The sequence below is a fragment of the Hippocampus zosterae genome, chromosome 21, assembly GCF_025434085.1.
Source record: "Hippocampus zosterae strain Florida chromosome 21, ASM2543408v3, whole genome shotgun sequence".
NCBI classification, from domain to species: domain Eukaryota; kingdom Metazoa; phylum Chordata; class Actinopteri; order Syngnathiformes; family Syngnathidae; genus Hippocampus; species Hippocampus zosterae.
In genome coordinates, this window is record NC_067471.1 from 5,915,653 (window position 1) to 5,938,114 (window position 22,462).

General features: G+C 47.1%; 2 protein-coding genes across 10 annotated transcripts in view; both read right to left on the minus strand.

The window, feature by feature from the left end:
- Nucleotides 1–385: 385 nt before the first annotated feature.
- On the minus strand, nucleotides 386–4,174 carry tspan33a (tetraspanin 33a). The gene is made up of 8 exons (XM_052055153.1): nucleotides 3,884–4,174; nucleotides 2,697–2,754; nucleotides 2,488–2,615; nucleotides 2,321–2,395; nucleotides 1,787–1,882; nucleotides 1,570–1,698; nucleotides 1,338–1,502; nucleotides 386–1,267 (listed from the first exon to the last, which is right to left on the minus strand). The coding sequence occupies exons 1-8, from the start codon at nucleotides 3,989–3,991 to the stop codon at nucleotides 1,166–1,168; spliced, it is 861 nt and encodes a 286-aa protein (XP_051911113.1). The 5' UTR covers nucleotides 3,992–4,174; the 3' UTR covers nucleotides 386–1,165.
- Nucleotides 4,175–8,259: 4,085 nt separating this feature from the next.
- The window catches only part of cacna1c (calcium channel, voltage-dependent, L type, alpha 1C subunit), a 76,801-nt gene continuing 62,598 nt past the window's right edge, over nucleotides 8,260–22,462 (minus strand). For 3 of the 9 annotated variants that reach the window (XM_052055501.1, XM_052055504.1, XM_052055500.1), the window contains 21 exons: nucleotides 21,860–21,943; nucleotides 17,612–17,692; nucleotides 16,124–16,261; nucleotides 15,622–15,687; nucleotides 15,424–15,515; nucleotides 15,020–15,182; nucleotides 14,814–14,941; nucleotides 14,642–14,738; nucleotides 14,467–14,569; nucleotides 14,273–14,374; nucleotides 13,723–13,850; nucleotides 13,509–13,649; nucleotides 12,496–12,860; nucleotides 12,345–12,371; nucleotides 11,749–11,877; nucleotides 11,538–11,665; nucleotides 11,356–11,453; nucleotides 11,181–11,277; nucleotides 11,004–11,112; nucleotides 10,711–10,876; nucleotides 8,260–10,620 (listed from right to left, as the gene is read on the minus strand). In XM_052055501.1, the coding sequence (XP_051911461.1) occupies nucleotides 10,150–10,620; nucleotides 10,711–10,876; nucleotides 11,004–11,112; nucleotides 11,181–11,277; nucleotides 11,356–11,453; nucleotides 11,538–11,665; nucleotides 11,749–11,877; nucleotides 12,345–12,371; nucleotides 12,496–12,860; nucleotides 13,509–13,649; nucleotides 13,723–13,850; nucleotides 14,273–14,374; nucleotides 14,467–14,569; nucleotides 14,642–14,738; nucleotides 14,814–14,941; nucleotides 15,020–15,182; nucleotides 15,424–15,515; nucleotides 15,622–15,687; nucleotides 16,124–16,261; nucleotides 17,612–17,692; nucleotides 21,860–21,943 (2,913 nt within the window). In that variant the 3' untranslated portion in view covers nucleotides 8,260–10,149. Of the gene's footprint in view, nucleotides 10,621–10,710; nucleotides 10,877–11,003; nucleotides 11,113–11,180; nucleotides 11,278–11,355; nucleotides 11,454–11,537; nucleotides 11,666–11,748; nucleotides 11,878–12,344; nucleotides 12,372–12,495; nucleotides 12,861–13,508; nucleotides 13,650–13,722; nucleotides 13,851–14,272; nucleotides 14,375–14,466; nucleotides 14,570–14,641; nucleotides 14,739–14,813; nucleotides 14,942–15,019; nucleotides 15,183–15,423; nucleotides 15,516–15,621; nucleotides 15,688–16,123; nucleotides 16,262–17,611; nucleotides 17,693–21,360; nucleotides 21,445–21,859; nucleotides 21,944–22,462 lie in introns of all 9 variants that reach the window. The other 6 variants (XM_052055509.1, XM_052055502.1, XM_052055503.1 and 3 more) reach the window with 5 other exon arrangements.

Below are 22,462 nucleotides of genomic sequence, written 5' to 3' on the forward strand. Positions count from 1 at the left end.
ACAGATAAATACATGTCAATAAAAATAATTTAAAATAATAATTTTGTGTGTGTGGGGGGGGGGGGCTCCTTACAACCTCCACCGACTCCTTAAATCAGGAGTAAATAAAGCAGGAGAAAAAACAGAAAAACAGGACCACACACAAAGCGAAACCTCGGCCATCTCTCTCGCGCATGCGCACACGCACACAAACAGTCGAGTGTGGCGAAACAGCGTCGGCGAAACATGGAATTGTCATGTTTATATCGAATTGGGGGTGTTTTGATTGGCTCGTTTGAGCATTTGAGAGCGTTATTTTTTCCCTACCAATCTGCGTCACTACTGCTCTCAAGTTTGACTTTTAAAAACAACAACGTTTTACACATGATATAACGACAAGTAAATATGTCAGCACATTCGCCACCAAGTTGATTCAGTCAAGAAATGCACAGACCTTTGTGACTTCCGACTGATTTACAGTCAATTTATTTTTGTTGTCACGCAGCACAGCCGAACACTTAATTATCCTTAGAACGTTTCCAGGTTTGTAACACAGAGGTAACATTTAAATAAAATGTCAAACTGAAAAAGTTTCCAAAAACTCATGTAACATGGCACTAAAAGTATCTTGAGGAAATCACATTGGCATTGCGAAACGAGATTATTTCTGTTTAAAAAAAAAATCACTATTACGTCCCTTTTTACACATATGCAGCATCATGGATGCCAACGTAACACAGGTGTGCACTGTACGTATAGTGAAAATAAAAGTTGGCTGAACTCCATTTTACGATGGGCAATTCAAATAAGTATAGTGATAAGTAAAAAAACAGCTAGCTTTGTTGTGCTAACGAACATTGTTGCTATTAATGTCAATAATTTACATTTTAAAGTTGTTCCAACTTAAGTGAGTGTTTTATCCCCCCCCCCCACCCTGAACTCCATTTTACGATGGGCAATTCAAATAAGTATAGTGATAAGTAAAAAACAGCTAGCTTTGTTGTGCTAGCGAACATTGTTGCTATTAATGTCAATAATTTACATTTTAAAGTTGTTCCAACTTAAGTGACTGTTTCAGTCCCCCCTCCCCCCCACTTCCATCCCAAACAAAAATAACATTAAGGTCAAGAGAAGAGGTCAAAATTGTTGCTGGTGTCACACATGTGAGGCAGGTGGCTCTGACTGGTCATCTCCACGGGTCGGCGCGATGTTTCAGGTTGTAATTCTGCAGCTCAATCTGGTCTTTAATTTGGCTGATGAGCATTTGAGAAAGCAGGATGCCCACCAACTGCAAGAGGCTGCCATTGTTAGCCCACTCTTTGTGTGTGTGTGTGTGTGTACGCATGTGGGGTCCCCACCTGAGGTATGGCCAGCCCCAGCGCGACGCCTCCCAACAGGAAGAGGTTACTGTGAATCCAGTCCACTACCTTGTCGATGCATCCGTTGGTGTGGATGACATTGCCGGCATCGATGTATTCCACGACCTGCATGCCTTGCCCGCACATGGTGTTAATCACCTCCACCTGCACACACACAAAAATTTGATTGAAATTAAAAAAAAAAAAAAAAGTGAGGAAGATGAGATGAAACCTTTTCTTTGGTGATGATGCAACATGAGAAGGGGACAGAGCAGCGTTCCCGGCTGGGATTGTTGGCGGTGCAGTTGAAGTACATGTTGTTGGACCAGTCAGTGTAGGTCATGGCTCCACAGCAGGCAAACTGAAGGGATAGAGAGATGTATGTATTTTTTTTTTGGACCGGATATTAAAAAACACATGTTATGATGACATGTGAGGTAGTGACCGACTTCTTTCTGGCCAAAGTCGATGAGGTTCTGCAGGTCCATGTCATCTCTGTAGTGCACGATGGCGTTGTTGACCATTTGCGTGACTTTGTTACGGGCCTGTAAAGAAGAATAAAGAAAACTTTATTGATTGAAAAACAGACATAGCCAAAAAAAAACGTTTTGTGGAAATCTGTACTTTTTTTGGTTCATACAGCAATTTAAAAATGTTCACTTGAGGAAAGGGGGAGTATGTGCTAACATAAAAATTACCAACAGAGGGCGACATTGCTAATTATATCTCAGTGGGGCCATTATCTTCGTGTTTAATTTAACGACGCTTGTGACCCAAAATACAATTCACTCCCCATTTCAGACCCCCCAACCCCCCAAAAAAACACTATAAAATGTTCGGAGTATTTTCTAATTAAAAAAAAAAAGCACTGTCTAATAATGTACTTTATAAAAACATACAGTTGGGACAGAACACCCAAATATGGTCATTGCTCCCCAAGTAAACCACAATAATAAGAAAAATAAAATAAAGAAACGGTTTACCTTATCAGAAAAGATGAATCCTAGCACTCCAGCAGCTAACTGAAGCAGGAAGATGACAGTCAGACTGATGCAGAACTGCGGAAAAAAAGCAAAAAAAAAAAAAAAAAAAAAGAAGAGAGTGAGCTGCTTTGCTTGACAACTTCCGCGTCCCCAAAATGGCAACCTACAAACTGCAGCAGGCAAATGTTCTCCCGCAGCGAGCCCACACAGCCGCAGAAAGTGATGATAAACATGAGGACGCCGACCACCAGCAGCATCATGGCCGGATCCACGGCGAGACACGCCAACGCCGTCTCTATGGGACGAGTCGATCAAGGGTTGGATTTTTCTGAACCCCCCGTTTGGTTTATTTGGGCCGATCGCATGACCGATTTACCTGCATGCTTGACGACGCGGGCGTACACACCGATAGCGATCATGGCCATGGCGATGAGCTGTAAGTAGTCAGCAAAGAGAGGTGAGGAGAAACTTCATGGCATCGTTTACAACTTCATTGCGCAAGAATGATGATGTGAGGAGCATGTGTTCATACTTGTCCTGGGAGTGGTGCCATTCGCGAAAACACTTAAGAAGAACAACAGAGTTTGATTTACTGCCGCGGCCAGTGCCCACCATGCGCCCCCCCCCCCCCCAAAAAAAACGAGGCCTCTTTTTATTAGTATTTATTTGGAGCCCATTCTGAATCTCCGCGATGAATGGACTGGATCTTGTTACCGTACTAATGCACCGCGACTCACCGGGGCTCTTTTGTTTGCGTGAAGAAACCTGAACAGTCGATTGTGTCAGCGCTGAGAGATGCAAACATTTTGCACTAATACAGTGCAACAGTGGCGGTTTCCCGGGATGCACGCTATGAAATATAAAATTATTTTCTATCGCGTGATTGCGTGACATGTCAATTGTTAGTGTTTGAATTTTTCAGAAAGTGTTTTTTTTATTAGTCTTAGTATTAGTTTTATTATATATTTTTTTTAAATAAATCAAGTGATACTACAATTTCCAAATGTCTGTTCGACTTTCTTGTTTTTAAATACGAGCGTACCGTAATACCGAATTAACACATTTAAAATAAATCCCAAAAGCTTCGGAATGATATGCTCACGAAACCTAAACGTTAGTTATGAAAAAAACTCTATTCTACTCTATAAAGCTATTGTCAATTTCCGTGTAGTGCCTGGGGGCGGGGGGGGGGGCAAGTGTAACAAACTGCACATTCTAACAGGAATCTCTTCAAGTTTTTACACATCCTCGTCTTGCCCAAGCACGTAAACCAGTGACGGTGTTCATTTTGTGTACACCTTTTCCTCCGATCTTAATCTATAATCCAAATCTTCTTAAAGCGAACAAACATGAATTTGGACTTTGCTTTGTTGAGAACGGTGCAACTGTTTCACTTTTAACGCGTTTGTTTACTTTTAGCTGCCGCACTGCTGTGATCGTATTCTGGGTTGAGCTTTTTGTGACTACACATTTCAAGTTTGAATCAATTGTCTGCTCAATTTGTTTGATAAATCGTCTGACGCGAACAACAACAAAAAAAACCCGGAAATTTAGCAGACTCACCCAAAAGACGAAATTAAATATGAAGAGTAGATATTTGACCACGGGGCTGACAAAGGAGAAGTCTTCATCGTGACGTCCAGGTGAGTTTCTTTCACGTCTCCCACACATGGTGTCAGGCAAACATCAGATTGAGGGGTGCAAGTGCCTCCATGAAGGTGTGGAGTGTCTCTCTTCGGGTCACACACACTCTCGCGATCTCTCTCCCCGTGTCTCTTTCTGCTCCACACACGTCAACTGAAAAAAATCTCAATCTCTGACATCGAGGAGGCGGGTCTGCAGAGTCCCGTGTGTATCCCTCCTCTCACGGGTGATCACGTGACGTGCCCCTCCAAACGTACCCGTCGAAGTGTCCAAAAATGGCCAAATTATTAGTTACATTTTATGTCTTGGTTATGGGAAGTAACGTTTGTCACAGTTGATAAGCCGAATGAAGTGGTCCCCAAGTTAAATGGCTAGATGGATAAAAGTTTCTTTTACATCCATTCACCCATCGCCAACCTGGATGTAGTTACTCAAGATGACCACGGCACGGCAGTGTTGGACCATATCGAGTATTCGGTCTCTTAACGGTCATTTTAAAACAATTCGTCACGACTGGAATTGACCGGACTATTTATTATTATGAATGACTGTAGCAGGAGCGCGTGGTGTCACAAAGAGGCAGTGTCGTTTGTACAACTCGTTAATATTAACAACAAACAAACAACAATTGCGACTTCAACATATAATGTTATAACCTCGCGAGAGCATGGTGAATTCATGGTGAGGCTTGTCCTGCTTTCAAACCCTTCGGAATGTTCAAATTTCGACAGAAAAGTAATTTGTTTAACCTCTTCAACACAGTTCGAAATTATAATAATACATCACATTTGTAAGCGCCTTTACAAGTGCTATACAAATGAGAAATATAAATAAGTAAAGTAATAAAGCCGATCAATGACAATGAAGGAACAAGGGAGCATGAGGAAGACGACTGTAGGAAATGCAATTTATTTGTACTTTTTTTTAATAACATCATTCCTCAGATAAAAATGCAATGTTACAGGAATATACATCAGATATTAATTTAAAACTTGCTTTCAAGGGACCATACAGTCTAAATATACTTTTTCCTTTTTTGTTTTTTTATTTACTGGTAGCGTGCGTTATAAGCAAGACAGACTCTGTCACCAATGACAGACTGACGACTTACAGATACAAACTGTACACGACTTATTTACAAATAAACTTTTTTTTCCTGTTTTTTTTCAGTGTCACTTTTTTTGGAAAATAGGAGTAGAAAAAGTGATTGAATTTAATATTCTGATTTATTTGTATATTCTTTCCCTTTTCTAGAGTCTAAAATGAAAGAAAAAAAAACTTTCGAGAAAGAAGAGGTCCAAAGTGAGAGACGATGCAGCCGTTACCAAGGCGACCAAGTGACGTCGGCCAATGAAAAGCCCTCACGCAACCCAGGGGGTGTGGCTTGTCATCCCGATATGGCCACCCGTTCGACACACTCTCACTTTGTCTGTGACAGGAAAACAAGGTGAAGTCGCCTGATACAACAATGTGAATAATTGGTCTTTGAACGCCTCTCTGCACAATTCCCAGCTGCGGAGAAGACAAAAAACAAAACCCAACAACCCCTCAATAGAGTTTTAGACTCGTCAGTCCTGTCAGCAAAGTAAAGGCTCATTAAAGCTGCGCACACAAACACACACTCATTTACATGCATGCTTGCACGACTCATTGTGATCTTAAAAAAAAAATCAATAAACGGACTCGTATGTGTCTTGACTCAAATTTCGGACGCCAGATAATTCGATTTCATCAACGGCGAACAAATAGTGGTGAGAAAGAAAGCCTCCCTTCTTGACGCCTGTTACCTTTCACCCGGAATATACCTTGAAGATCGATCCTTTTTGCTTTGGTCACATTTGCGGTCTTACACATGCACGTTCGAAACCCGCTCGTAGAAAGGAAACTTATCGGAGAATAACAGCAATTCGATTTATTGCACTGTCCGTCTCTGTCGTTCTCTTTTCATCGACGCATATCGTATGTCTCCATTTTATATCTAAAATAGAATAAAGTCGCTATGGAAACTAGCATTCTAGAATATACTTGCCCACAAAATATCTGTACACTTGCTCTTCATTCTGGGTTGAAAGTGATTGGCGGCCGTTTGGAGCTCGAACAGGCAATGGTTCATAACTTTAATGAAAAAAAAAGTCCTCATAAACGTTCGCAACCCGAACATCTTCCTCAAGTGGGACGTTCCAATAAATTCATGCTGACGCTACAGTCAGTAGGCCATAAATACATTCCCGACCTCCTAATTCCGTCACATTCGCTTGATTAGATATTCACGACTCAGATATGATGTAGAAAAATATACAATCGTCGGCCTGTGGTGAAGCGATATCAATTTTAAACCTTTATATAATCGGTAGGGGCATAATGATGCAGTGGTGCCTTGAGATACGAGTTTCATGAATAGAAATCAAACAATCGCCAAATCATCTTCGCCCTTTGAAATGAATGGGATAAGTATTACCCCCCCCCCCTCACAAGAAAACAACAACAAAATGTTCCTAATATGTTGGGTTTTTTAAAAATAAGGAAAATGGCAGTAGTTAAAATTTCGACTCCTGGTGTGCTTGATTTGGCCACCGGAGGGCAGCAGCGTACAGCCACACACAGAAACGACCGAGTGACTCATTTAATCTGCAGTAATATTCGCCGTTTTTTGCCAAAATAAAGAATATACAGTATACCCGTGAACATTGTTATATTCGTTGCTTAGCCTTACGACACCGCCACGCAGATGCTATTCATTAGCCAGTTAATAATGTTTCGCCATTATGTGTTGGCTTCGAACTGGCAGACTTAAAGGCAAAATCACACCGCTGTTGTAAATAAAAATCTGTCATTTTTCTGTCACGCTGCTGCTTTTTAGTGGAGTCGAGTTGCCATCGCAAATTTTTGCTCACGAGTCAAAGGAAAAAGAGAGAAAAAATAAAACTGACGACAACCCCATTTTACGATAAACTCTATAGTTGTGTCACTCTTATCTCCAGGCACCACTGTAGATTGTGTAGAAACTGTTTTGAGTTGGCCGTGTAGAAGCAGGAGAACAGAACATTCAGAGAGGAAGAGAGAGAAAAATCTCCCTTCCTGTCAGTTAACTGAGTGATCAAGAAAATGTCGCCGGACGGCCGTTCCTAAACAGCGTTATCTGAAAACCCCATTGGGAAATATCAGAATCAATAAATAAGTCACTTTCCTTTATAAGTCATGGCTTGAAGGATCAGCATGATTCAATATATGCTTTGGAGCGGGGCTTTAAATGAGTTTGATATTGGGAGGAGGATTTAAAAAAAAAGGTGTCCTCTTCAAGATATGCAAATCAACTGCCTTATGTACACTAACCAAGGAGGAGGGCTGAACGATGAATTGAATTCAAATCGACGTCGCAATGTTCACATCGAAAAGGCTCCAACTAAAAGCCTCTTTGGTCGGTCAATTGCCGTTATTTTTTTTAAACGTATATTTCTTATTGATATATTTATATATTTTAACTTTAATAATAATTCACTGTTCATTTTTTTTGCGTTATAAGCCTCAAATTTATGAAATGACCAAAACTAGATGTACATCTATTGTAACCCGGAATCATTTATTGCTTATATTTGTCCCAAAAAAACCCAACAACAACCCCCTCCCCATAAAAGGCATATTAAGCCGCATTCGAATGAAAATAAAATCGCCATTACGCTATTTTTCAAAATCGTTCAGCCCTGCTCTCAGCTACACTGACGTCGTGCGACACCTGTCAATCACTCATATTGACCAGAGAATTTAATCAACCACCCAGACTGGTGCAAAAAAAACCAAAAACAAAACTGATTTCAGGTCAGTAAACACACAGTCAATACGACACTGCATCTCACTCATTTCAAGTATGGTAAGTTTCTCTGGCATGCGGAAAAAAAACGCGCCGGGGGAACTGCACAGAAAGTTATTGCATATCTAGCTGTTACTGGAGAGGGTTACTTGGGGTCAAATGTGAAGAATGATCCAACGGGGGCCCCCTTTCGTCAAATCGTTCCAACTCAAAAAGTGAAAGTTATCCATTCGAATAAAGCTGCAAATAAGTGCAAGCTAGCAACAGAACCCCCCCCCCCCCCCACCCCCACAATTGCAGACGCCGTTTTCCAGCCACGTGACATCACATTCACATTAAGTTTGCATAATTCTCACAAGAGTGCTCCTGGCACCCAAAGTCCTCGCAGAGCTGCGAATAGTACCGAATACTGCAGCCACCTTCGGCTAACTGCCGCTATGAGAGCGACATGCGGTGGTGTTTTCTTTGGGGGGGGGGGGGGGGGGGCGGGGGGGTCATGGGGTGGCAAATACGATCTTTGACTTCAGGTTTGAGTGGGTTTCGTCCTTGAGAGCCGACGGGGAGCCACAACGCACCCACGAGAATCAAGACAAACTTGCGTACATCTTGCTAGCAGGCTAATAATAGTTTGGGAATTTTCATGAGTTAGTTTTGATTCCATTCTGATATTTGGCTTTAAAATTTGGTGAGTTTGAATTGGTTTCATGAGCATGTTTGGTAGTTTATAAAGCATTTTTTTTCACTTTTATTTTGAAAAAAATAAAGTGACGAGCTACGAGGCTACAATGATGAAACTTTAAATGACGCCCTAAAATAGGGCTTGAAAATATTTCCAAATCTGTCACTGGCGCACCTCCTTGCTACAAACTCCGACTGACGATTGCATGCCCCTGCACCCCAAATTAAACACTTAACCCCCCCCCCAAAAAAAACCCTTAAACTTCACTTCCTCTAAGATGTTTCACGATGGATTTAAAATTCTTGCAGCATCTTTAAACTCAGCCCTAAGAGTTAGTTTGAAGAGAAAGACGACTCGTATCAACGATAACAGTGTGTTACGGCCCTTTCACTGCATTCACGACTATTTTTTTTTTCCAGCACAATCATTAAGAAAAATCTGTCTACCTCAGAAGAGAACACCCCAAAATCCGCGCCGATTAAAATGCGAAAAATCCGAACGTTCAAACGCTTTGGAAGCATGCCCGTCTGCGGTGACCCCCTTTTCGAGGCCCGTTCACACGCGCGCACGTACACTTGTTTTAATGCTACCTTAAATTATTGTCTAGGCTTAAAAATCTTTTTTCACTGAAGCGTACGTTAGGTAAACCGCTCAAAACACGCACACACATTCACGTCTCTCCTCTGGTGGTGGTGGGGGGTGGGGGGGAATAAATAAATAAATAGATAGAATCTGTAAAAGGTGCATACCGAGAGAAAGAACCCTCGTCGTACATACACACGCGCGCAAAATGGTACGGACGCAGACACGCAACTTCAAAATAAAAGTCTACGCCCCTGCTTTGTTACTTAAAACCGCTTAAAGTTCTCCTAAAAGTACATTTAGAAAGACCAGCACCCCGATTGTGCAAAAAAAAAAAAAAAAAAGATAAATTAGACAGCATGAGGAGGAAAACAAAATGGCGGGCAACACAGAAGGGGGTGGAGGGGTCAGCCAGAGTCTTGTCCAACTCCTCGCCGAAAGAAAATGGCGGCATGGCGAAAGGAGGGGGAAAAAAAATGGTGCACGCATTTCCGCTCGTCGCGTTTCCTGTTTGGGAGCAGGAAGTGACGAAAAGAAAGGAAGCCAGGTGGAGCTGAACGGGCAGTTTGTCAGCCATTTTGCCGGCTGTCGGTCCATCCCTCGCACCCCGCCACCCCCGCTGGAGGGGGGGGGGGGGGCGTTCCTTTGGAAGAGGAGGACGTTTTTTTTACTTTTGACGATACAGCGCTTCATCCCGAGTGAATCGAGGAGGAGGAGGAGGAGCTCCGCCGTGGCACGCCGCGCCGCCCCCGCTAGCCCAACACTGACACAAGACGAAAAGGCCAACGGATGTTTTTTTGTTGTTGTTTTTTTTTCCTCTTTGCCTTCGCCTCGTCACTTTGAGGACGTGAGAAAACTGTGAGGCACTTTAGAGACACGCACACTCACTCGCACACACGCAAATGTGCATACAAAGAGGGGGCGTGTTGAGGGGGCTGGGGGGGACACACTCCGGTAATATAGAGTATAGTGTGATATACTTTACTACAAACATTCGACGTACAAAGCATTTTGTGGCGCTCCGGGACGCGCCTTGCCCGCCATTGTTCGGAGGTGCGTGCGTGAAGGGGGCGGGGACTAGCGCAGCCGCTAATGGCGAGACGTCCAGCGGATGCCCTACAAACTGGTCACGCACTCCATGTCCTCGTCCTCCAGCAGCCCGCTGGTCCTCTGCCGCGCTCCCGCCATCGCTGCGGAGCTTCGGTGGTGTCCCTCCTCCCTCCCCCCGACTTCCTCCTCCTCCTCCTCGTCATCGTCGTCCTCTTCTTCCTGTCCCCGCGCCCCCGCTAGCAGCTCCTGCCGCTCTTCCACAGAGGACGGCCCGTGGACGGAGCCTCGGTTCCCGCCGGCCTCCCCGCCGTCCTCCGCCCCTAGGTCCCTGTCCCCGTGGAGGTCGCCGTTGGGGCTGTGCCGGGAGTCGACGGGCGCGGTGGCGTCTGACGTGGCGGCGTTGCCGTTGAGGATGTTGCTGGCGGCGTGCTCCATCTCCTCGATGGTCATGTCACAGGCGTCGGCCAGCTCGGCCTTGGTGGCCTCGATGAAGGAGGGGTCCTGCGCGAACTGGCCCAAGCCTTCGGATATTAGCACCTGCAAAGGGGCGAGCGAAGATGAAATGGCGAGGAGGGAGTCAGTAAGTCGGTGGGTGGGGGGCGGGGCCACGCACACGGACACACTCACCGCCTCCACCAGACTTCCCGCGCTGCCGTGCGACGAGCCGGAGTCGTGGCCCAATAGCGAGGGCACCATGAGCGACGCGGGCCGCGCCGCTCTCCGATTGGTTGTCGGCAGGCCGGAGGCGGGGCTCGGACTGGGTACCCGACTGTTGCCATTACTGTCGGTATACCTACAAAAGACACACAACCCCCCCCCCGAATTGAAAAGTGCGTTTATCGACGACGAAGGCACGCAGGTCGATGGTCCGTCCGGGCCCACCCCCGACTTTCACACCCGCCCCGAGCGTTTGGTCTTACCAGGGCCCGCAATTGACCGAGGGCAAGCTGGCGTTGAGCTTTTCATGAGAGTTGGAGCCCTCCAACCTCAGCGAGGGTACCCGTTGATACAAGGCGTCGCCGCCTCGCTCTGCGGACGGTAGAAACAACTCGTCAAGTCCGTCCGCCGATCATCTCGACACACGAGCGGGAATATACCTGCGGGACTGTCCGGAGGCGTGGAGCACAGCCGGCTGAAGAGGGTGGGCGAGTGGCTCCTCCTGATCAACGGACTCAGCCCGGCCACGGCGAGCGCCTTGAGGGGAGGGGCGAGTTAGCACAGTGGCAACCCCCCCCCCCCCCCCCCCCCCGAGCGAATGAACCCGACTTCTACCTGATGATGGACGAGGTGCAGCGGTACGGCCGTCTTCTGAGAGACGTCCGGCCTCGACTGCCTCCTCAGACACTCTAAATGGAACGAAGATCTCCGCCCTGACGACATGGGGGGGGGGAGACAGAGTGACGAAAACAAGTCACGGACCGACAGACGGACGATTGAAGGGAATGGCGTCGTACCTAAAGAGGCGGGACAGAGAAAGACTCTTCTGGGGGATTGCCACCCCCCAACTCCTCTTCTCTCCTCCATGTCGTCTCCTTCCTCCATGGGAGTCAGCTGCTTGCAGGTGTCGTCGCGGTACACCAGCCTGAAAGCGAGAAAAGCGGCGTTAGCGATGGCAACCCCCCCACCCCCGCATCGATCGCCGTGACTTTGATTGATCGGTAATACATGTCGGAGGAGAGCGAGTGGTCCTCTTCGTGGAACTCCCTCTCGTCGGCGTAGCTTTCGTCGTACGTCTCCTCCGTGGACCCCTCGCCCCTGCGGATGATGGGCAGGCGGCTGTCGCTCGAGTCGGAGCTGCGGGGGGCGGGGGGCGAGGCAGAATGACCACCGGTTGTACGGGACGAGCGGAGTTTTAGAAGCGGGGTGGTCGAAGCACAGGCGCACACTTCCAAAAAAGAACGGCAAAAGAACTGGAGGGAGCGGCGAGGGTTAGCGTCGAAAGTAAGACCGAGAATAAAAACGCAAAAAAGTCGGCATGGCCCAAACTGCTTTCGAGTCAGTTTTTCAGGCAAATCAAAAAGCGATTAAAAAGCCTTGGATAGGGAAAGTTTGGTGCGGCGGCCCCCCAAACGCTTTATCCGCAGCTTCGCTCAGCGGCGACGTTGAGCTCCGGCAACGTAAGCAGCGCAAGGGTGCATAGCAACCGCCGTCGCTATGGCACTTTCTCATCCGCGCATTTTCATGTCGCACGATGAGACTTTAAAAATTTTTTTCGAGGAGCAAACACACACTACGGAGATATCTGTGCCCTGGCAACATACCGAAGGAGGTTGTCAAAAAAACACGTCCTGCTCGCCACACCAAGATAGGAAAAAAAAAGAAGAAAGGAATGAAAAGTTTCGAAGCAGAGATCATTTCAGATCAGTCATCTGCAGAGATCAGTCATCCTTTCACGGATGACTGCGTGCTCACCTCTTGGGAGGGAAGCACCAAGCCGATCTGGGCAGCAGGACGGGCGTCAGCGGCTGTCCGGCGCGGCCGTCCACCGTGCTGACGGACGAGCTCGGGAAGCGGCCGCCGCCCTGCGGGGCCACGCCCACCATGCCGGTGTTGTTGGCGTTGTTGATGTTGGCGTTGGAGCCCGACGACGAATACGACGACGGCGTGAAGGTGGTGGAGTCCATGAGCTTCTCGTGGGAGGGGCTGTCGCCTTCGCAGGGCGAGCCCTTCTGGCTGATGTGCAAGGGACGCTGGGTGGTGAACGACTGCGGGAAGGAGGCGCGGCCGTCGCTCTGGTTGTAATAGTTGACGTGGTTTCCAAACAAGCCGCCTGACCGCTGCAAGATGGAGAAGAGAAAGAGATTAATAGGGACGCAGGAAAAAAATATCGTCCAATAAAACATTATTTGGCACATTCATTCCAGCCAGGATGCAAATGCAAAGAGTGTCCCAACTTTTTTTTTGTTTTTTGGGAGTTTTCGATATTTCCTCAATTTTCATTCATCATAACTTTGACATCCAATGAGAGCCTAATTTTTATTCTGTAAATATGCTTCGATTTTTTATTTTTTAAAATCTTCTGACTCTTACGCCTTCTTTTCATCAAGTACGCACACTCATGGTTGACAACGAGGCGCTCCAAAGCGGCAATGGAAATGATGGTTGCCAGCAAATTTGCGAGACGGCCAGACCGACATGGATTTTTTTTGAAGCCGTTTGCCCTTTTTTTGGGGGGGGGGGGGTTTACTATAAATAAATAAAGGCCTGCCATTGGTCGGGCACTAGAAATGACGACACCAATGGGAGGCGGGTTAACCAAAACTTACACCAAATGCAAATGTATTTACTCGTATCTACTTCAGCGCATGCATGGAGGATTGTTCATATCGGCATGGAGAGCTTCAAGCTGGAGGCGGAGCATCGTTCGTTCTCTCTCGCTCGCTCTCCGAAGAGGAAGTCAGGGTGTGTGCGTGTGTGTATCCGACCTTTACCCTGAAGATATCGTCCTCGGATGCGGCCGATGTGGGCTCCTTCAGACCTTTGTCTACCTCCTCCTCCACCGTCAGGTCTCCGGAGATGGCCCTCCTGATTTCCGGCCCGATGTCGTGCAACGTCCGCAGGCCCGCCTAAAACACAGGCGAAAATTCACGATGCCGAAATATAATTTGGGGAACATTTTGGTTTTGTCTGCGCGCGTACCTGCAGAGAGAGGGCCGTTTTGGGCGGCACTTTGGCCACCAGCCCTTGTTCTTTCCTCTTCTTGAACTTGCGGAAGTACTCCTGAATGAGGAAGGTGGCGTAGAACTTTCCGACCGTGACCTCGTCGTCTAAAGGGCGCGTCAAGCAAAGTAACATTTGGAACATGACAGCTGTTTCATGAGCATGCTTTTGTGATTCTGAACATTCTTGTTTAAAATATAATTTCACGTGACAATTTCATTCATTGTGCTGCCCGCGTCTTATTCTTGTCCACTGGTGGTGGTGGTGGGGTGGGGTGGGGGGATTATAGTGCAGTCACACAGCCAAAAAGACGCCCACAAAAGGTACCAATAGTCTCTGTGACTCAATAAGCTGCAAAAATATTTGTCGTCTTCCACAGAGGATAAAGAATATTGAAAATATGTGTAATCCTCTTTGTTTTGTATTCGAGTGGGAACAAGCAGTTTCCAGGTATTATTAAAAAAAAAAATCGGAACAGCCCACGTGTGGAAACATTTCCCAGTCACGTTTGAGAATACAGAATACAAACCGCCAGCAGGGGGCACCACTTGATCCAGCAGTTTCATGCTTGTCCTCTTCCAGATCTTCTTCACGATGGCCCTCAGCTCCTCGTTGGCCTGCTCCAGATTCCCTGAAAAGACGCACGGACCAGAGAACGCAAACTCAGATCGTGGAAAAGACAACCCGAACGCGAGTGTCGAGTGTGCGCGCGTGCGCTTCAACCTTCTGTCTTGATCCTCAGCGCCGTTCGGACCAGCGCAAAGAGCGTCGCGTTGAACATGACGGTTCCGTCGCTGTTCAGCGGCATGTTCATGGAGACCAGACGCTACACACACAAACAAAATGCTAAATGTTCTTCGGGAATCATCCAGTCAATGCGCACGCCGGGGGTGCCCACCTTGCAGGCCACCCGGTGAGGACAGAGCTTCCCGAAGCCGAGCGGGGGCTGGATCCTTCGGAGCAGGGTCACCACATCCAGGTGCTTGATCCTCCCCCTGGAAAGAAACGACAACAACACTCGAGAAGGATCTTTGCGCACCACTGACTTGTAATCATTTTGGCCAACTCACTTGGCTTCCGGGTCGTATTCGGCCCAAATCCTCTTGAACTCGTCAAGGTGATGCGGCCCCAGGATGGACCAATCCCGCGTCAGGTAGTCAAAGTTGTCCATGATGACAGCCACGAAGAGATTGATGATCTACGAGAAGATTCAGGCATAAATTTTAAAAAATTACATTTAAAAAAAGGAGGAGGGGGTTTTGGGCAGGGTGCTCACCAGAAAGGCACAGAGCATGTAGAAGCTAACAAAGTAGATGATGGCGAACTGGCTCCCGCAGTCCTCCGGGATGGTGACGTTCTCATTGGTGGATCCTTTCTCGCACGGCCGATAGGACGAGCACGCCAGCATGATCTCCTGCCACGCTTCGCCTGTGGCACATCTGCCGCCGCAATGTTCGGTTTCACGTCTTTGTCTACTAATGCTCCCGTGCAGCTGGAGCAACAAATCGCTACATGCTCAACCTCTCTGGAAATTACTTCCCAGATCTAATCCTCTCTTAAAATCCGTTTTGGACATTGACACCTCATCTATCTTTTAAGTAACCCGCAAAACGGGGCGAATAAATGGAAATCCGTGGCGCGTGCGTGGTCGAGGAGAGGAGCGCTGCAATCTTCCCTCACCTGAAGAGCAGCAACACCGCCTGGGGGAACGTCTGGAAATTGTTGTTCCTGTTGATCTGCGTGTGGTCCCGCAGCGCTATTTTGCCAAACATCTGCACGAGGGGGTGGCGGGGGAAAAAAAAAAACACACCAGTCTCTTTGGACAATTAGCAAAGGGCAATTAAATCCAACAGGGAGATAAAGCAGGAGGTGCCTTACCTGCATGCCAATGACGGCGTAAATAAAAAACAGCATCACAATCAGCAGGGCGACGTACGGTAGAGCCTGGAGAGAAGAGACAACATCAGGTCGGATGGTGTTACACAGGGTTCAATTTTGGGGCCCCTGCTGTTTACATTGCATTTGCGTCTTAAGAAACCACTGGTGTGCGGATGACTGTCAGAAATACAAAGTGTGTCCCGCTGAGCAAAAAGAATGACATTATTTTGTTTGTTTTTAGAAAGACCACTTCTGTTCTGTGTAGAAGAAACCAAGGTCTGGAACGGCACCGTATTTCTTGACTTTCAATGAAAACCAAATAGAAGTGAAGGTGGTTGGTCCCATTGGCTCGTGTGCATCCAACCCTGCCGAATTGGACCGCCTTGCACCTTTATCTAAAGCCAACGGTCCTGAACTTGGGTTTTGGTCCTGCCTGATGCCTCGGGTCAGCTGACCAGACACCTTTGGAGGAACCAAGGGTGAAGCCTTCGAATTGAGTTACCTGGAAGGACTTGATGAAGGTCCACAGTAGTGTCCGGATCCCTTCCCCACGAGAGAGCAGTTTCACCAGACGCATCACACGGAAGAGTCGGAAGAAGGTGATGGAGATCCGGGCGTTCTCTTCAGAGTTCTGCAGGCCCTTTTTTGACGTTATTTACATTATTTGCACACACACACGCACACATTTCTCAAGTTAGTATGTAAATTTGCACCGGCTGTCAACAGAGATCTGGTCGAGGGGGGGGGGTCTGTCAATTTGAGCGGCATAGCGGGGGAATTCACGAGGCAACAAACAGATCGACCGATCTCACAGTCCACCGGACTTCGGTTTGTCGTTCATTTGTCGAAACGCCAGGATGGCCTTGCTATCGCGCACGTTTGAATAAGCTGAGCGTGTCCGTGGAGATTACCATCACTCGTCCATAAATCGAGGAAAACTATTTGGAAGGATCAGAGATCTGGAGGGAGGTTCCAATAAATCATTCCTGGTGTGAGGAAACAACTGGGGAGCTTCACACGGATTAAGATATTATACCTGCTGGTATAAATTCCTGTCATCACGCTTGGCAAATCTCATTCTTAGCCTTTCTAGTGGTTTGCTTTTGACTGTCAAACCCTCTTGTGACTGACGTACTGCCCTGGCAGGCTATTTTTAGACTATTTTTTTGAAAATTTGGCAGTTGACGAGGTTTTAGCGGCGGCAACGACGGCTTTCTTTTGTGTCCCGGCAGTCAATGATAAAATATTCAGCCACCTCGCTGAGTGCTATTCTAATACACGCTCATTTATTTATGCCGCTGTTCCTTTTTAGTAGGTGTGTGTGTGTGTGTGTGTGTAACGCAAGATTTGGACATGTGATGTACAGCGCTTTCAACACTTTTTGCAGCGCCGCAGCCACAGAATAAGAAAAACGCCAGTCGCAACGATTGTACAAACACTCGCAGTGCAACCGGACACATCTGTTTGTCGCCATCGTCCAAACTGTGATGTGCTCCGGGAAAGTTTTTGTTCGATCTCAATATACACTATCCGCTAATGTGTGAGAAAATGGTCGCCCACTGCTCCCAAAAGTTCTCTGCTGCACTCCGTCGTACCAAAAACCACAGCCCAAAGAGTCGAAGGCCGTTGCATCAAAAAGAGCGTGGGGGCGGGAAAGCGGCGGTGACGCCGAGTGAAGAAATAAGAAAGAATTGGCTTCCGAACACATCAAAGAAATGGGAGGATAAAGGCCGCTAAGTGTGACGGGAGGGGGCGGGGGGTGATGTTTTGCGCTGATGACGAAGCACTGGACGTAACACCCAGAAAGGGAAGCATGGGTGGGAGGAGGGGGAAGCAACGGGCGCCATGGCAACAACAACATTTGGGCCCACACACGAATATGGAATATCAGCAGAGTAGCGGCGGCGGTGGTGGTGGTGGGGGGGTCATGCGGATGGACGCAGGAGGAGGAAGGTAGAGGGAGGCGGACGAGGTTACCGTGGGAGCGTACCATTGGTCTTACCACAGGGGGGTGAGAGGAGGAGGAGGAGGAGGAGGACGAAGAGGAGGAGGACGAGGAGGAGTCAGCTGGCTTTAAGGAAAGGCAACAAAGATCAGCAACAAGAAGCGGCGCTTCGTGAAGCGTGTCGGTCGTCGGAACGAAGAGTCGGAAGGTGGAGGTGTGCGAATCCAACAAATGGGGTCATGGGGTCAAGCTTAGGTGTTGGGGTTTTTTTTTTCTCTCGGACCGATTGGCCGCGTCTTCCTACGTTTGGGGTATTGCTCGAAAAACATTTAACAGGTCGGAAGATACACAAATCGGTGTTGGCTCGGGCCTGTCAGACGTCTCCAAGTTGAGTCATCGGATTTGCAATGATAAGAACGAGTCTTTTTTTTTTTAGCAGTTTTCTGGCGTCGCCTATCTTGTCTCTCAATCCAACCTCTGGAGGCAGATAGTCTCCCTACAGTTTAAAAAAAATATATTTTTTTTGGGCCTCTCTGCTTGCTCACATGGGGCCTTCGGTTGTGAATTGAAGCGACGCAAATAACGTTTGACCCGATCCCAATCCGACTTCACCAAAATACCGCTGAGGTAGAAATACATGATGTTATGCTTGAGGAGTTTTACTTGCCATCCCAGTTTGATGGTTCAACAACTGGGGAGTGGATGGAAAAAAAAAAAGGCATAATTTCATCGGGGCCAGGAGGGACAATTCTGAAGATATTACAGCATATAGACGGGTGGCATCGGGCTAGATTGAACCATGTTGGGACTGTCGGATATTGGAAAAGTCTGTTTAAGGCTGCGGGGCTGAAATAATGAATAATGGCGCCCGGGCCAGTGCGGAGAAAAGGCGAAGTGGCTGATGATGTGTCTGCAACATTTATGCGCAGGTGCCCGTGGCTTTATGTGTACGCTGATGGATGGAGGCCTGCCTCTGGAGCTATCTGTTTCTCTTGCTGCCAGCTGGAGCCACAAAGCAATCGCGGTCGAATGATGCCACAGAACGCTTCAAGCTGCGTTTTTACTGCACCGGATGTGCTATTCAAGGCCTCTTTCCGGCTCGAAAAGCTCACCGGTCCTTTCAAGTTGAAGAGGCGCCGGAATGTCACATTCACGCGTCGTCACTCGGTGGACGCAGACAAATCCACACAGAAAAAAAAAAAAATCAGTTTCCTGTGTGTCGTTTTGGGCGGGGCCTGTTAACTCATCCAGTACCAGCCGATTCTAAACCGAGTCTGAAAAGACGTTTAAAAACGTCTTTGGGAGTGAATGAGTTAAAATACGCATCATTAGCGCCCAAAAGCATCTCCCGCAAGAAGGATGACGCGGCGGCACTGGCACAGGAGAGAATGTGAACAAAAGGCACAGCAGGCGAGGGGATAGAAGAGAAAGCCGGAGGAGCCGTTCTTTGTGGCGCAATTGTAACCGGGCCACCTAGTTTTCAGGTTAGAACGGGGGGTCGTATGGCAACGGATTGTACCAGCTGCCGGTAAGAGCAACTGTGACGTGCATGACGGTGTGCGCGGTTGGATGACACTCGGACGAAAGAAACAGAGAATGGACAGAAGGAAGGAAGGAAGGAAGGAAGGAAGGAAGAAAGGAAGGGAAATTGGTAGGCAAGTTATGCGAGCACAACGGTTTCCACAAATCGTATGTTATGACGTTGGCTATGACGGTAACCGACTTTGTTGCAAAACGTGAAATGTTGCTACATTGGTTTGTGCTATTTGATGTGACGACATAAATTGTATTGTTTTGTGTTTTTAGGTATTGTAAAGTGTCCTTGGGTGTCTTGAAAGGTGCTTATAAATAAAATGCATTATTATTATTATTATTATTATAAAAGTTGCAGCGTCGCAGAGTAGGTTGCCATGTTTGAATCGGGGTTATCATGGTTCGGACTTTTTTTTGATAGTTTTTAAATTCGTTTTATTCTTAGTTTTTCATATATATGGGTCAAGTGCACAAAAAAAAAAGTAGGCGATTAAGTATTATATCACAAACTTATTCTGCAGCAATACTGAAATGAACCTCGGCTATCAACTGACGAAAATGAAAACCAGGGGGGACATTTTCGAAAAACGTTTTTCCTGAACTGTAATAACCTTGATTAGAATTCATTCAGTTTGAATAATATGTAAAAAAAATGACAAAGAAAAGGAAAAATACTGATTATCAAATGAGGAAAATCAACAGCAAAGTGAAGAAGCAAAACCGATTTCAAGGTTGGCTTTTACAGATAACCAAGACGCACCCGTTGGGTCTGGATGTCGTTTCAAATCTGTCCTGTCAAAGTGTCTTCAAAGTCAAAGTGCTTTTCATAGAGAGCGCCGCCCAACCACTCAAGGGGGGTGGTGGGGGGTGAACATGGATTCCCTTTTGTGGAGTCAAGGCATAAGGCGAGCACTCGCACCCTTGGGAAGCGCCGAGCTTATTGGTATGCCCGGCCAGCGCTGTCTGGGGTGAAACGCACTTTATTCTTGCATCGGGGAGGGGGGACGGCATGCTGCGCTACTACCCTTGTGCACATCCGTGCCTTGTTTCATGGTGTTAAAACGCAGCTGCGTGCGCCCTGGGGGAGGGATGCGAGTGTGACATTACATTGGGACGCTAGCATGTACACAATCACATTGGAATCGAGTGAGATATGAACCCTTTCATGCACCCTGTAAAGTGATCACATGATAAACTGTCCACTGTGGTAACTGCTGTCCCAGATTTTTGGGGGGGGGGGGCGGGGGGGACTGCTTGTTTGTTTGTTTCATCTCAATCTATTCGAATCTGCAGGTGTTCCTAATGAAGTGACTCATATCCTGGCCCATGTCGAGCGTGAGAACATGAAGCCAGGATAGTCCAGGTCATAAAAACGGCACTTTTCAAGATGAATTTTTAACGTGACATTCATCTATTTGACCAGCCCTGTAAGCGACATCGTTGTCCGACATGATTTGCTTCCCTGGAAATCGAGTCCCGCCAGCAGAACTTCTTTTTCTATGACTAAATAATGTGGGGCGTACGGCGCTCTTGCATGCTAAAGAGCTTTTCTTCTTCATCTTATTCGTTTTTTTTCCCCTCCGGTATCACACGGATACGAACGACGTCGAGCATCCGTGAAGTGTAAACACAATGGACACTCGACATTCGACTTGCGTCGGGCTCGGGCATTGTTATGCCGCTCCGTTGTTGTCCGCTGGGCCTCTAACGTGGAAAAGAAATGAATTCATAAATACATTTACATACATCTCGCGGGCCCCGAGTGAAAGCATTTGTGAATTAAATTTGTTTCCTGTGCCTGTTACTTGCAAAAAAAAAAACCCAAAACACATCTGCTCCGTGTATCTTTTCGCTTCAATTGAACGGCACCAGACCCTAACAGTGCATCTTGTCACCTGACATGCAAAAGGAATGAATGTGTGGGCAAAAAAAATAATAAAATTCTCAAAGATGAAACACTAACACCAAATCCACTTGTTGGAATTGCGCAATTTCCGAAGCCTGATTGCCAAGTGCTGTGAAAGTGCATTTCATGTGTTTCAAATTAGCAAAGCAATGCATCACCGAGGCATTGCAGCGCTGCTCCATCTGGTCTCTTTTTGACTCACTTCGACCCAATTCGCCCATCGCGGGAGCAAATGCAGCGCAGCTGAGGTTTTTCCTAATTATTTGAAGACATGCGAGATGGGTATCGCTCGGCCTGTGAGTGTGTGTGTGTGTGTGTGTGTGTGGGGCAGAGCGGAGGGAGCCGGGCTACTTACGTTCACCTCCGTGATCGCTATGTCAACAACGCTACCCACAACTATCAAGGCATCAAATGCGTTCCATGCATCAACAAAATAATGCTGCGTGGCGATGGAAAGGACAGAAAGATGACAGAAAAGAAAGGGCGGGGGGTGGAGGGGAGAAGAACAAAAAGGACATTTAAAAATGAAAAAGACAAGAAAGGCAAAGAGAAAACATAGCATAAGGTAAGGTTGAAATGTTCATTAAAAAAAAATAGTGAAGGAGAAAAAAAAAATCGCCGTGTGTGAGTGGTGTGAGGCAGTTCAAGCCGATTCATCGTCACGGAATATAACCTGACGACGTTTGCGCCCGCCTGACTTGCCTTGGTATTCCAACGAGTGGCCTTTTGGGACTCAAGGAAGGAAGGGGAGGAAAAGAGGAGCAGGAGGAGGGAAGGAGGAGACGCAGAGAACACGAGAGAGGAGAAAAGTTTGGCGAGAGAGGATGGAGGGGAGGGGGGAGGCGAGTACTTACGTTGATTTCACTGAGAATGACGTCTATTATGCTGCCAATTACGATGAGGAAATCAAACACATTCCAGGGATCACTAAAGTACCCCTATACAGGAGGAGGAGGGGACGGGGGGTTGGGGGGGGGGTGAGGAGGAGGAAGGTTAGAAGGGAAACACCATCTGCCGCCACCTCGTAGCGCGTTGAAGGCGGGATCAGATATGTTACACTTCGTTAAAAAAAACACAACAAAACAAAACCAATTCCGTTAACAAACATGAATGCCTTGATGCTACACGCCGTTATCGGTCGTGAACGCGGTAGCCACGCTCCTCGGCGCGGGTCGTCATGAATATGCAATGAGGCACGACGGCTACACGTGTCGGGACAAAATGAAGTGAACTTTGGGAGGTTCCGAGATTGGACTTACTTAATTAACATACTGCGGAGGCAGCCAAATTCGATGCAGGATGGCGGTCCACATTAATCCGTGACAACATAAGCTAAAGGTAATTCAAACATTCTCCCTATGCCCCACCCCCCCAAAAAAAGAAGTCATTTAATTCATTACACATTAAAAAAAAACCATCCAATTAATCAGTCATTGGATTTTTTTTTTGGTATCGTT